The sequence below is a fragment of the Eumetopias jubatus genome, unplaced genomic scaffold, assembly GCF_037043125.1.
Source record: "Eumetopias jubatus isolate StellerSeaLion01/CBP00866 unplaced genomic scaffold, mEumJub1_p1.0 scaffold_16, whole genome shotgun sequence".
In the NCBI taxonomy this organism is placed as follows: domain Eukaryota; kingdom Metazoa; phylum Chordata; class Mammalia; order Carnivora; family Otariidae; genus Eumetopias; species Eumetopias jubatus.
The window spans coordinates 75,579,563-75,593,633 of record NW_028274822.1 but is presented as its reverse complement, the minus strand read 5'-3'; the positions used below and the strand labels follow the sequence as shown (position 1 = coordinate 75,593,633).

Below are 14,071 nucleotides of genomic sequence, written 5' to 3'. Positions count from 1 at the left end.
GACGGCGTCCTGCCCGCGTGTCCCCAGGTGTCCGAGCGGGACAGTGTGTGCGCAGCTCTGTCCTAAAGGGCCTGGGTCCCCTGTCCCCCAGGAGTGATGCCTCCTTCCCCACTGTCAAGGGCTTTCATCCCTGCAATAAACCCCACTTCATTCCCTTTTTAAACTGTGTAATTTCTGTCTGATTGTAATGGCATATTTTAAAATTACCAGAAATCAAAGCCGGGAAGTGGATAGCGCAGCTCTGACTGCATCGTGGCTGCATTAAGGCTGGCGATTGGGGGGTGGGGGTAGGGGTGAGAACCATCTCCCCTTCCCCATCCCCCCCCTTTTTTTTTTTGAGACAGTAATAGGAGAAAATTGGTTTTGAAACTGAATAAAAGTCCCTTTCAGAGTAAATCATTTCTTTCAGGGTACCTTTGCTGAAAGTAAAATAGAGCATAATGAAAGGTGGTTACGTGATTGTCTTTCATTTACCGAGAGGCCAGGACAGACAGGAGGCTGCAACCGTCTCGGGGAAATTCAAGATTGGAATAATTGCGCCGTAACAAGGAGCTTGTTGTGAAATTAGTATCTTAAGAAAGTAGTGAAAAAAGGCTTTTCCTCATGAATACTTCATTATTAGAAGAAAGCAGCAGAATTTAAGGGCTCCAGACACCTGTTTAGTATTAAATAACTCCCCTTTCTTCCCCTTAAACACCCCCCACCCCGTCTTTCTTCCTTTTTTTTAAGAACTGGCAGGGGGATTGAGCTGGCCCAGCTTGGCTGCTCAGGACACTTGTGGGGCTGGGTTCGGGTCGGGTTGGGTGGGCCATCAGGGCTGTCTGGCTGCTGGTTCTGGCTCCTTACCTGGAAGAGAGGAAGGGAGGAGCCCTGCAGAGAAATCCCCGCCCTCTCTTCATGGCCTCCAGGGCAGGCCCCAGCTGGCCTGTGTTCACCTTGCCCCATGTTCACCTTGCCCCACAGGGGCTCTGTGTTCTGGGAACCCTGGTGGCCCTTGGGACCTGGGCTCAGTGCTTAGGCTCAGCACTGGTCAGGGTTGGGGACCGCGTTCTCCCAGGGATGCCGTCCTGGACATCTCCTTGTAGGGGTGCTGTGAGAATGCTCCAGAACAACACTTCAGTACACTGGAACACCCATACGCCTACTGGCGGTTCCTGGGCGCCCCACCCCCACCCCCGTGTACCTTCCAAAGGTGACCACATGGCGTCTTTGCTCTCCATGAGCTCAAAACTGAAGAGCAGGGACAGACCCACTCACAGGTGGTGACAGGAGAGCCACAGGCCACGCCTGGCTGGAAGGGCAACCTGCTGAGGAAACCTGTAGGGGGTGAGGATCTAACCAGGCCTGGGGGCATCGGCGCAGCCCCTTGGAGGAGATGACCCACACAGTGAGCAGGGCCAGGGCATGTGGGACCGGTCAGTTCTGGCCCCGGCGTGGTGGAAATCTACCACTCGAGATCTGGATTCTTTTCCTTTCTTTCCTTTGGTGCCTCTAGGCCTCGGTGTCCTCATCTGTCAGATAAGGGAGGAGTATCTGCTTTGAGAGTCTCCAATGTTCTGCTGGGTAGTGGGGAGGCTGCTGGAAGTAGCCGGGGGAAGTGGGAGGCGGGCACGGAGCAGCCCAAGTGACAAGTACCTCATCTCCCTCCTCACAGGGACCCTGCTGCTCCGTGTGCCCCACCGCGGGCCCCCAGCTCCGCCATGCTGGCCTGTCTCCAGAGGACCCAGAACCCACCGGGCCAACACCTGGCCTGCCCGAGCAAGAGCCTGGAGCTCCGAAAGTGTGAGTGCACGCCCTCCCCCTGCGCATGCCTCTCCAGCCCCCGTCTCTGTCCCCTTCCTCTGCCCACTGAGTTCACACCCAGCTTTTCCCACCTCAGGCCTTTGTGGGGGCAGATCCCAGCAGGGAATGCCACCGGAACCCCAGAACATCCACCCACCACGGCCCTGCCCAGAGCTCTCCGTGGTCTAGGCCCCTCCCCCACAACGGCACCCACCCCCTTTGGCTGACCCCCCCATGGAGTGTGACCTCCTTCCCGGGAGTCCCCTCTGACCCCAACCCTCTGCCTGGGACCCCACGATGCACCACGTCTGTCTCACACACCATGATTTTCTGGCACTGGTGGCAAAGAGGACCATGTGGAAGCACATAGTCCTCAGTGATATCCCAGCTCGGGGCCCGATTTGCTGTGTGACCTTGGGCATGTCTTTCCCCTCTCTGGGCCTTGTGTCAAATTAGGGAGCTGGACTTGGTGATCTCCAGGGGTCTGTCTTCCTTGACCATCCAGGACAGGAATACCAAACCCTCTGATCTGATTTTTTTTTTTTAGCCACCATAGGGTCTTTTTTGTAATTTGAAGTATTTGGAAACATTTGAAAACAGGGAGATTTGCATAATAATCTGGATTTATAATGTCTCTTGAAAAAAAAAAAAATCAGAGGATCTGGTAACATAGGCCTGGGTTCTTAAACTGCAGCTCTCAGTTAGAAATGAACTATTATTGTCTCTTCAAAGGGGACAGTTATCGGGGCACCTGGGTGGCTCAGCCAGGTAAGCGGCCAACTCTTGATTTCAGCTCAGGTCATGATCTCCGGGTTATGACCTCAGGATTGTGAGATCAAGCTCCATGTCGGCTCCATGCTGGGCATGGTGGAGTCTGCTTAAGCTTCATCCCCCCCCCCCCCGCCCCGCTCATGTGCGTGCACTTGCTCTCTTTGTAAGAAAAAGGGTAGGGGGTCAGCTATCTCCCTGTTGGTGCTGTCCTATAGCACAAGATTGGTTGCCCTTCATCATTGCGCCTACACTGTTACTCTTTTTCTTTTAATAAGTGTTTATAATTTTTTTTTTTTTTTAGATTTGAGAGAGAGAGCGAGCATAAGCAGGTGGAGGGGCAGAGAGAGGGGGAGAAACAGACTCACTGCTGAGCAGAGAGCCCGATGCGGGAGTAGATCCCAGGACCCTGGGTTCATGACCTGAACCGAAGGCAGACACTTACCCGACTGAGCCACCCAGGCGCCCCTGGTGTTTATCTTTAGACAGGTAGTACATTCATGTGGTCCAGGATACAAAAGGAATGAAGGGGTATACAGATTGAAGTCTCCATCTCGTTCCTGTTGTATAGCTGCCTCCTCCCCTTCTCACAGGCAGCCCGTGTTGTCCTGTGTGTCCTTCCAGATGGTTCTCTGCATGACCCAGCACACCTTGGGACATCATCATGCACCTCCCTTTTTCACTTAGCCATACATCCTATAGGTCAGCATCCAAAGAGCTTCTTCCTTCTTTGGCCACTTAGTTTTCCATAACAAGGGGGAGCTGTAATTTATTTGACCAGTCCTCTGTATACACTGGACCCAACCTGTTGTCTTTACAAGCAGTGTGACAATACGCAACCATGTGTGTGTCACCAAGGTGTGACTAAATCTACAAGATAAACTTCAAGAAAGGGAAATACTGGGTCAAAGGTCTATGCCTTTGTAATTTTGACAGATGTAGTCTGAGGAACATCTTGAGATGACTCTGGGTGAGACAGCCTGTTTGCCCACACTGTCACCATCACAGCATGGTATCAGTCTTCTAGGCTGGTTCACCTCATCAGTGAAAGTAGGATCACAGTGTAGTTTTAAGTTTAACATGAATGAGGATGACTGTCTTTTCATGTTGGAGCCATTTGTTTTATCTTTGAACTTATTCATCTCCTTGGTCCGTTTTTTCAATTGGGTGGCTTTTTGTCCTTATTGAATTATAGGAACTCTTTGTATATTGCGGAATTAGACCTCTGTCATCTGAATTGCATATGGTTTCCCCAATTTATCATTTGTCTTTGATTCTGCCATGTCTTTGTGAAGTGAAATCTGTATTTACTTTTAGGGCCTTTGGATTTTGTGTCATACTTAGAATGTCCTTCCTCATGCTGAGATTATTTTTTTTAAAGTTCCCCAGGCTTTCTTCTAGTTTTTTTTATGGTTTAATTTTTTAAATACATGGTATAAAGTGTAAGGTATGGATTCAAGCATATGCAAGTCATTAGGGCAATGCTGTTTTAATTGTTACGGAGTTATAATACATTAAAAATTTTAACAACTTTATTGAAATAGAATTCATATACCATAAAACCCACCCATGTGAAGTGTACAATTAAGGTTTTTTTAGTATATTTACAGAATTTTGCATCCGTCACCCCAGTCATTTTTAGAACATTCTTATCACCGCAAGAAGAAACCCTATACCCTATTCTGGACTTTCCTAAGAAGGGAACCCTATAGCATGTGGTCTTTTGCAACTTGCTTCTTTCACTTAGCATCGTGTTTTCAAGGTTCATTTGCATTGTATCATGCACATAACCCCTTTTAATATTTGGTGGTGCTTGTCGTTCCTTGTTAGGCCCCCACCCTAAATTCCTAGAAGTGGAAATTGGCTATTTTTCTGCCTGAACTATAGAATCAACTCATCTGGGTAAGAACAAAAATCCTGTTTTTTCTGGGATTGCATGAAATTTATAATTCAGGGAGAAACTATTTTTTATGTTGATGCCCTCCAGGACCATCAGTTTGTTCAGACTTTTCTGTGTCTCTGGGAATGTTTTAATATTTGCTTCATCTAGATCTTGCACATTTTAAAAGTTTAATTCTGGGTAGTTATCCCTTTTTTTTTTTTTTTGGCTAGTCTTTTCTTCCTGAAATGGAGGTTATTTATATAAAGGCTATTAAGTCCTGCCCTTACTGAATTCTTTTATTGTTTGTAATGATTTTTCAATTTGGTTTCTTGGATTTTCCAGTTACTCTATTTTATCATGTGCAAATGATAACCTTACCTCCTACTTTGGAAGTTTTATACCTTAATTTCTTTGTCTTACTTAAGAGTGTTGGCTGTGATCCTTGGAACAATGAGAAATAATGGTGATAATGGACACTCTTGCTTCATTCCTGACTTTAATGAGAAGCTTTTAGGATGTCCCCATCATGCAAAATGCTGGTTTCAGGGGCAGATGTTTTATCAGGTTAAATAAGTGTCCAAGTATTCCTGTTTTATTAAGAATTTTAAAAAATTAAGAATGGAAGTTGAAGCTTACCAAAAGCCTTTTCAGTGTCTATGAAGACAATGTTTTTTTCCTTTAATCGTGTAATAGGAATAAAGATAGAAGATCCCTTTACATCAAACTATCCTTGCATTCCTGGTTGAATCCCAGTTGGTCATGGTGACTATTTCAATATAGTGTTGGATTGGCTTGTCTACTTAGGGGTTTTGCTGCAATTTCATCTGTGAGATTAGTTTTCAGTTTTTTGGAACAATTTTTGTTGGGTTTCACGATCAGTGTTATGCTTGCCTCATAAAGAAAATGGAGGCTTCCCTCCTTTCTCTATGCTTTGTGATAGTTTAAGTAGAAATGGATTATCTGTTCTTTAAAGATTAGTTGATCCTCCATGAAATAGTCTGGGCCAGTGCCTTTCTTTGGGGTGGGAGCGCTTTGATTCTTCTGTAATAATTGATGTTATAATTATTCTGCTCCTTGAATGAGTTTGGTAAATTATGTCTGTCTAGAAAAGTATTCATTCTATCCAGCTGTCAAATTTACTTGGATGAGGTTGAACAAATTAATTTACCGTTTTTAAATGACTATTTCATCCTTATTTCTTGTATATTTTGTGCTTCCCTCCCCAACCCCATTCCCCATTTTTCTTGATTAGTAGGATAGTTAGCTAAGAGGTTACCAACCTCCCCTTCCCAAAGATCCATCTTTGAGATTTATTAGTAATTACCCTTTTCTGGCTTCTAATTTATTAATTTTTGTTTTTATTTGTATTTAAATCTTCTTTGTACTTTCCTTGTTTCTTAAAAAATTTGAGTTAGAGGCTTAATTTCTTCATACTGATAAACAAGAAAAGAAAAAAATATTAAGGCCGTGAAATCTCCGAGCACTGCTTTAGTTGTATCCTATAGGTTCCAATAGAAGGTATTTTTATCATTTTTTAAATCTCTCATGATTTGGTTTTGATTTCTTCTTTGACCTAAGGCTCGTTTGAATTCCACCTATCCATTCAGGTAGTAGGTGCTTTTGTAATTCATTCTCTCGAGTTACAATGCATTATGATCAGAGAATGTTGTCTGTGATTTCTACTTTTTTGGACTTAAATTTTTCTTTGTGGTGTAATCAGTTTTTGTGAGTTTTGTGACTTTTCATTTTTTTTTTAATTTTTTTTGAAAGATTTTATTTATTTATTTGAGAGAGAGAACGAGAGATAGAAAGCACGAGAGGGAAGAGGGTCAGAGGGAGAAGCAGACTCCCTGCTGAGCAGGAAGCCCGATGTGGGACTCAATCCCGGGACTCCAGGATCATGACCTGAGCCAAAGGCAGTCGCTTAACCAACTGAGCCACCCAGGCGCCCAGTTTTGTGACTTTTCAAATGGGACTTGGAAAGAAGTGTGGTTATTTTGGGGATTCAGAGTATGGTGTATACAAATTATGTCTCCCCCATTAATGATGTTAGTTATGTCTTCTATATCCTTGCTTACCTGTCATGGATGAAGAAATGAATGAGACACGTACTACTCACCTGTTCCCAGTCTGTCTCTTCTTGCAGCATCTACAGCTGTGGCCTTACACCAGGCCTTAGGCATGGTGATGCAATGTCATTTAACACAGAGAGAGTAACACTGCAAATCTTTGTAGTGAATTGCATCTTTCTTGGCCATACTTAATGTGATGGTAACCTCTGCTTTTTTGATTCACATTTTCCTTGAAACTTTACCAATCTTTTCATTTCAACCTTTCTAAATTACTCGGTTTAGATGTGACTCATATACCGTAGAGCTGGATTAAGCTTGGTGAGACAATCTGAATGGCTTTTTAAAAATTTTTGAATGTTTTAGCCCATTTACATTTATTGATATGACAGGTGTCTGATCTATTTTGTGCTTTAATTGGTTTGAAAAGTCTATCTCGGGGTGCCTGGGTGGCTCAGTTGGTTAAGCATCTGCCTTCAGCTCAGGTCACGATCCCAGGGTCCTGAGATTGAGCCCTGTGTCAGGCTCCCTGCTCACTGGGGAGTCTGCTTCTCTTGCTCACTCTCTCAAATAAATAAAATCTTAAAAAAAGAAGGCTATCTCTATGTGATCTGTGCTGCTCTGTGTACCCACGAATCATAAAGAAGGTTGTTTTTGTTCTAGTGCTGTAGCTTTAATACCCTGATCTCTATTTCTTTGGAACAGTATCTGTTACTGTCCCTAAAATGAACAAAATGATGAAATCAATGTATTTCCTTTTTCTCCCTACATTTTCTTAGAGTTCATCTCTTCGAATTAAGCCTTCATTACCTGACATCGGTTCCCTTTTTAAGATTTATTTATTTTAGAGAGTAAGCACAAGCAGGAGGAGCAGAGGGAGAGGAAGAAAGAATCTCAAGGAAACTCCACACTGAGCACCGAGCCCAGCGCAGGGCTCAGCGCAGAGCTTGATGTGGAGCTCTGTCTCACGAGCCTGAGATCACAACCTGAGCTGAAACCAAGAGTCGGACACTTAACCAAGCCTGTGCCACTCAGGTGTCCCTACCTGACATCAGTTTTAAATATCTTTTGGAGCATCTTGGGCGCCTGGGTGGCTCAGTTGGTTAAGCGACTGCCTTCGGCTCAGGTCATGATCCCGGAGTCCTGGGATCGAGTCCCACATCAGGCTCCTTGCTGAGCAGGGAGCCTGCTTCTCCCTCTGACCCTCCCCCCTCTCATGTACTCGCTCTCATTCTCGCTCTCTCAAATAAATAAATCTTAAAAAAAAAAAAAAATTTAAATATCTTTTGGAGCATCTGGCTAGCTCAGTCAGTAGAGCATACAACTCTTGGTCTCAGGGTTGTGAGTTCGAGCCCCATGTTGGGTGTAGAGACTACTAAAAAAAAAATCTTAAAAAAATATATCTTTTGATCCCAACTACTAAATATGAGGCTATCTGTGTACTTCTACTTCCATTCCTCTTTCCCCTTCTCAACCTTCTTAGTGATACCATTACTCTGTTCCCAGGACTTGTAATGTTGGTTACATCACCACATTCCCAGTTATTTCAGTCTCTCCTAGAGAAATAGGGTCAGTGCTCACCACCAGTACTTGCACCTTAGTTTCCCATCATCCAGTTAGTCTGTGGGTATATGACTTAAGGCCTCAAGTGAACAGCATTCCAGCAGTTCCCCCAAGTACAGAAAGGTATATCTTGTCGACTTTCTGCTTGAATGAGTGAAAAATTATCCCTGGGTCACTTTGTTTCTTTGAGGATCTTTGCAGACCATATTCCGTTCTCTAAAGTTGAATGTTGCCATGGAGAAGTTGAAGCCTGATTTTTCCTCCCTTATATTTCACTTTGATCTTTCCATGTCTTTCCTGTTACTGCTTTTACTAGCATGTGTCTTGGTGTTGACTGTTCAGAGTCTCTTTTGCCCAGAACACAGTACCGTGCCCTTTTGACAGGCAGATCCAAGGCTTGCATAATTTCAGTTTCCTTCTTTGGAGACTCTAGTTAAGCAAAGATTGTCTTTTGCCTATCTTCCTGATGTACCCTTTTCACTTTGCTCACTTTTTTTTTGCATTTTTTCCTTGGACATTCCATTTTCCCCTTTTGCTTTTACAAGTTTTTGCTTCTACTCTTGTATATCTGTTTTGTGTTTTTGTTTTATAGAAACAATTGTTTACAAAGTTTTTCCCCTCACAGTGAAACATTTGGCTATAATCGTCATCTCATCTGTGGCTACATTTTTCTGATGGGAAGTGGGGTTTTTTTATTTTTTTTTTGCCAGCCGTTACTTAGGCTTTGCCTTTCTTTCTCATTTTCCTTTCGATTAAATACCATGCTGGTTCAGTTTTATTACTTGCCTCTGGAGGAGATGAGTTTTTTCTCAGCCCGGCTATTTCCCTCGAGTTGCCTCAGAGACAAACCAGTTCCTACAAGTATGGCTTATTCAAGGGATTTCTTTTTAGCCCTACCTTATTTGATTTTCAGAACCAAGTGGGCCCAGGGAAGGTCTATAAAAGCTGATGCATCCCTGGTTTCACTGCAGCAAAGAAGTGGGTTTAGATTTTGTTTAGATTGGCACAGGGTGTACAGTTGGGAAGTGTATGCTGCTGGTTTTTCCCGAAATGCACAGCTACGGCACTCTTTCTGCTTCCTCCCTCAGCCCCACTTGATCTCTGTTGCTTTGGGCAGCCCGTCTACCTGTTGTTGTTTAGGGGTTTAGCTATCTCCTAGTTTTGCCAAAAAATGGAACTTGTGTTTTTGTTCCATGTTGCTTCTGGGGTATTTGTAGAAAGAGAAGGTATTATATCAACATTCATCAAAACTGAGGTGGTTCTGCTAGTTGCTAGTGTTCTTTCAGAGATGGGATAGAGAGAAATATTTGCCTTATCAAAAACAGAACAAGGACAGATAATTTGGCATGGGGGGGGGCTTTGGTTTCAAGGAATATGTTTTTCATGCATAGTCCCCTTCATTCCTTTATATGACCTTCAGGGAGAACATATTCTCTTTTATTAAATTAAGTACTTCACTGAATAGATTGTCCATGGCACCCATTCAGAAAGCATGAGAATTTAAAATGAAAAATAACTCTTTTTCTCAGAGGAAACCAATGTTGGCAGTTTCTTAAATACCCTTCTGAAAAATACACATGCAGGAGGAACAATAAATACTTTTGTATAAACATTCACATCCCCCCCACCTTCTTCATTCCTTGCCTTTTTTCATTACCAATATATCCCGGCACTTATTCACCATCTGACAGAAAGAATGCCCTCATTCTTTTTAACAGCTGCATTGTATTCCATCTGTTGGACATTTAGGTTGTTTCTAGTCTCTTGCTATTCAGAACAGGGCTGTAATGAATCTTTGTACGTGTATTTGTGCAAAACAAAATTCTCCCAGGGTGGACTTACTGGCTCCGAGGAGCTGCGTGTTTTAACCTATGCCACCAGCTGGAGGCAGGGGCTGGGCCCGATGACCCGGACGAGTCCTTCCTTCCTGCTCCAAGGCTTGAACAAGACAGTGTGGAGGGCCACCAAGGACGTCCTGCTTCTCCAGCTCAGTCAGACCCTTTGACATCTTCGCACTTATTGGAAAAGACAGTGACTCTGCTTGTAATTGAAGAGCACAGGAAAGCGGGAGGCAGGAAGGGAGATAAGCAAATTGAATTGGGTGCCCGGCTGCCGGTCAAGGCCTGGACACTTGGCAGAGGAGGCTCCTGCCCTTTCCTCCTGGGCATGACTCTGGGGCAGTCAGGCCTTAGGCAGACCCTCCTGTGCCTGTGGCCTTCGGGCAGAACTGAGACGGAAAGGGCTCTCCTTGAGCTTTGTGACCAGACCATAGGCTGTGCTGCATTTCTTACCCCAAGAGAAAGGTCTCAACTTGGCCATATGTACTGTCCTTGGACAAGTTGGTCAGCTTCTTAGGGCCAGTGTTCTCACTTCTGTAAAGCAAGGGGTCGGGTCAGGTGGACCTAAGAAGCCATCCAGCTCTGACCACCTGTGACAATAATGTCAAAAGCCTGGTCGAAGGAAGACGTGGCCCAGTCTGAGATGCCCTTCCTCCATTCCTTAGAAAATGGGATCAAAGCAGCCTGCCTCCTCCACACAAGGCTACACAAGGCATGGCAACCACATAGGCCCAGAACATGGCCAGCAAACCAGAAATGGCTGCAATTTCCCTCTCTGGGACCTGAAGTCAGGCAGGTGGAGGAGCAAGGAGTGGGGGTGGCCCTGTGTCCAGGAGCCTGGGCAGCTGGAACAGGTGACCAGAGAAAGTGACCTGGAGAGGAAAAAAAGGTGTGTGGGTGTGTGTGTATGCGCGCGCGCACACGCAGGTAGGGATCCATTTCCCCTCCCCTACCTCAGGCCTAACTTCTTAGGCCACTCCCAGCTGGCCACAGTCCCTGGGTCCCAAACAGGACCTGCCGATACCTGGGACAAAAGCATGTTTTTCTCAGCTGCTCAGGACCTTCCCTGCTAATAAATAGTTGACTTTCTCATCGTGGTGTTGAATCATAAACTTGGAGTCCACACTGCTTTAAGTATAGGCTGTGCAGAGAGCCCCAGAGAGGCACCATGAGGGTTTGGGGGTGGCATTCAGGGATCTGCCATCCAGGAAGGGAAGAGCTGAGGCAGCTACCCCAGGAGACTGATGGGAGCTGTCACCCTTGCTCTGCCAGGCCTCAGGTAAGCGGCACAGCCTCTCTGAGCCTCAGACTGCCCTTCCGCAGGTGAGAGTAGCGGGCCCACCCTGCCTTCCCTCCCATGAGCCCCCAGGGCAAAGGCTTGGAGACGGAGATGGTCCAGGGGGTCAAATCCTGGCTGTGCCCCAAATGGGGCATGTGTGTGGTCTTGGACAAGTGAGTGACTGGCCAGCTCCGGCCCTGTTAACTCCACTGTGATGGGAGGGTAAGAACAGAGAACCCCCAGGGCCTGGTAGCAGACTCAAACACTTCACCTGCCCCACCTCCCCCCAGAAAGTGGGAGCCCCCCCGCCCTGCACTCACAAAGGGACAAAAGGTTTCCAGCCCACTCCCTCATCTTCATGGGAGGAAGGGCTTGCTAACCCCAGAGGAGCAGGGAGAGGCTCTTCTCCCCCGTTCCCACCCCTCACCCACCAACCTTGACCCCAAAAGGCTGGAACGGCAGCCCCACGAGCATTCCTGCAGGTGCAGCTGCTTCCACTGACACTAATAAAATACGGAAGAAACAAAGCAATTTAAAATTCCAATAAAATTAAAAACAAACCTCTAGTAGCAGATTCAATTATGGAGCTGTTGCTGAGTGCAGCCTGGGGACAGAAGGAAGGTCCAGTGCCACCCCCGCCACAGGAACCATGCCTAGGAGGGGACAGAAGCTCAGAGATGAAGGGCTGGGAGAGGGCCAGACAGGGTCAGGCCCCTTTCTATGATTTAACAAATAAAAATCAGCTCTTACACTAGGAAGGAAGGCAAACTTCCTCTGCGACAGAGCATCCACAAATAATCCACCACAAACCAACCCGAGGGTTGCTAAAATCAGAGCCAAAGATCCAAATCACTGCCTTTCCACCCTGCACAGAGGTCATGGCCAGCTTAGTGAGACAGAGAAAATAAACAACAAGCTATAAGGATTAGAAAGAAGTGAAACTAGCTGCATAGAAACCCCAAAAGAATTCAGCAAGATTGCAGATATAAGGCCAACACACAAACGCCGCCGTGTTCCCCTGCACCAGGAGTTGGCAAACATTTCCTGTAACTTTTCAGATATTTTCATCCCTGCAGGCCATACAGTCTCTATGGCAACATACTCAGCTCGGCCATGTGGTAGCGCGGAAATGAATCGGCGTGGCTGTATTCCAATAAAACTTTATTTACAAAAGCAGGCAGCAGGCCAGGCTTGGCCTATACGTGGTGGTTTGCTGGCTCCTACTGTATACCAACTACAAAGAGCTGGAAATTACATTTTTAAAAAAGACACTATTACTTTTTTTTTTTTGGAAACAGCTTTCCGTGTACGGTAACACGTACCACACACTCCATCCATTCAAAGTGTACTGGTGAATACTTTGTAGAGTGAATTCACAGGGTTGTGCCATCATCGCCAAAACAGAAAGCCCGCACCCATGAACAGTCAGTCCCCATTTCTTCCAGACTCCTGATAATTCAGCTTGCTCACCCACTGTCTCTGCATTTGCCTGTCTCGGACATTTCTGATAAATGCAATCCTACAAGGTGAGGCCCTTTGTGTTTGGCTGTTTTCATTTCCTATGTTTTCGGGGTTCGGCCCCCAGGTAGCTTGTGCCCATACGTCATTCCTCGTCATCACTGAGTAATCTTCCCTTGCATGGCTACATCATGTTTTCTTTACCATGTACCCATGGACAGGGGTGTGGGTTGCTCCACCTTTGGGGGCGATCCTGAGTAATGCTGCTGTGAATGTTCGTGTACAAGTCTTTGCGGGGACACAGGTTTTCATGGTCTCGCGGGTAAACCTGAGAGTTGTGTTGCTTGGGCACGTGGCCATTCTCTGACTCTCTGAGGAGCTGCCAGAACAGTCCCCGGAGCAGCTGTGCTGTTGTGCGCACCCGCCGGCCGCAGGTGAGGCACCACTTCCTCCACATCTTTACTGAAACTTAACCACCCAGCTTTCTGATCCCAGCCATCCCCCTGGCTGGGAAGTGGGATCTCACTGTGGTGTTGACTTGTAGGGGGAGTGTTCTGATGACTAATTCCAGCTCTTTATTGGTTCTAGGTCTGTTTGGATTTTCTCTTTCTTCGTAAGTCAGTCAGGTAGCTTGTGTCTTTCTAGGAATTGTCCATTTTATCCACGTTACAGTATTATTATGTTAAGAAACTAAAATAAATTGGTGAAAGAGGTAAATGACGTTTGTGGAGAAAAGCATGTTCAGTGATATTTTTTAAAGACCTAAATAAACGTAGATATACGCCCTGCACATGGACAGAGATTTCAATAGGGTGAAAATCAATCCAATCCTTACATCCTGACCATTTGTGTATGTGTGTGTGTAACTTGAAAAGCTGACTTTGAAGTTGATAAGAACAAAAGGCCAAGAATGGGCAAGGTGCTTCTGACAAAGAGTATAAGTGTAGAGGACCAGACTAGTATTGCTCTGGCTTAAGGCTGAGGTGGTGGGATCAGCACGGGGACAGAGGGAGCCAGGGCATGGAGCAGAACATCTAGACATGGACCAGTGTGCATGTAAGCTCAGTTTGGGACAAAGCAGAAGCTGCAGATCCCTGGAGATGGACATATAGTGCTAGGACCCTGGTTATTCACATGGAATGAATGACGTTGGAGCCCTACCTCACACCACACACAATGAGGACTTCCAGACAGACTAAAAATCTGGTACCATGCGATGCAAAACCGTATCATTCTTTGAAGCAAATGACAGGGAATATCCACCAGGAAGGATTTGCAAATGGAAGGGGGGGCGGGAAGCACAAATAAAGGAAACAAGTTGGAACACATTAAAATTAAAAACTGCCGCTCAGCAAAATGCACCATAAAAAAAAGTCAAGACTAGCCAAAGATTGAGAGGGGGTGTCTGCAGCACCAATGATGGACCAGTATC

General features: G+C 45.7%; 1 protein-coding gene across 1 annotated transcript in view; it reads left to right on the top strand.

Moving 5' to 3' along the window:
- FAM222A (family with sequence similarity 222 member A) overlaps nt 1-14,071 on the top strand; it is a 54,610-nt gene that overhangs the window by 27,690 nt on the left and 12,849 nt on the right. Inside the window, exon 2 of the mRNA XM_028116665.2 lies at nt 1,655-1,782. Within this exon, the coding sequence (XP_027972466.1) occupies nt 1,701-1,782 (82 nt within the window). The 5' untranslated portion in view covers nt 1,655-1,700. The remainder of the gene's footprint in view (nt 1-1,654; nt 1,783-14,071) is intronic.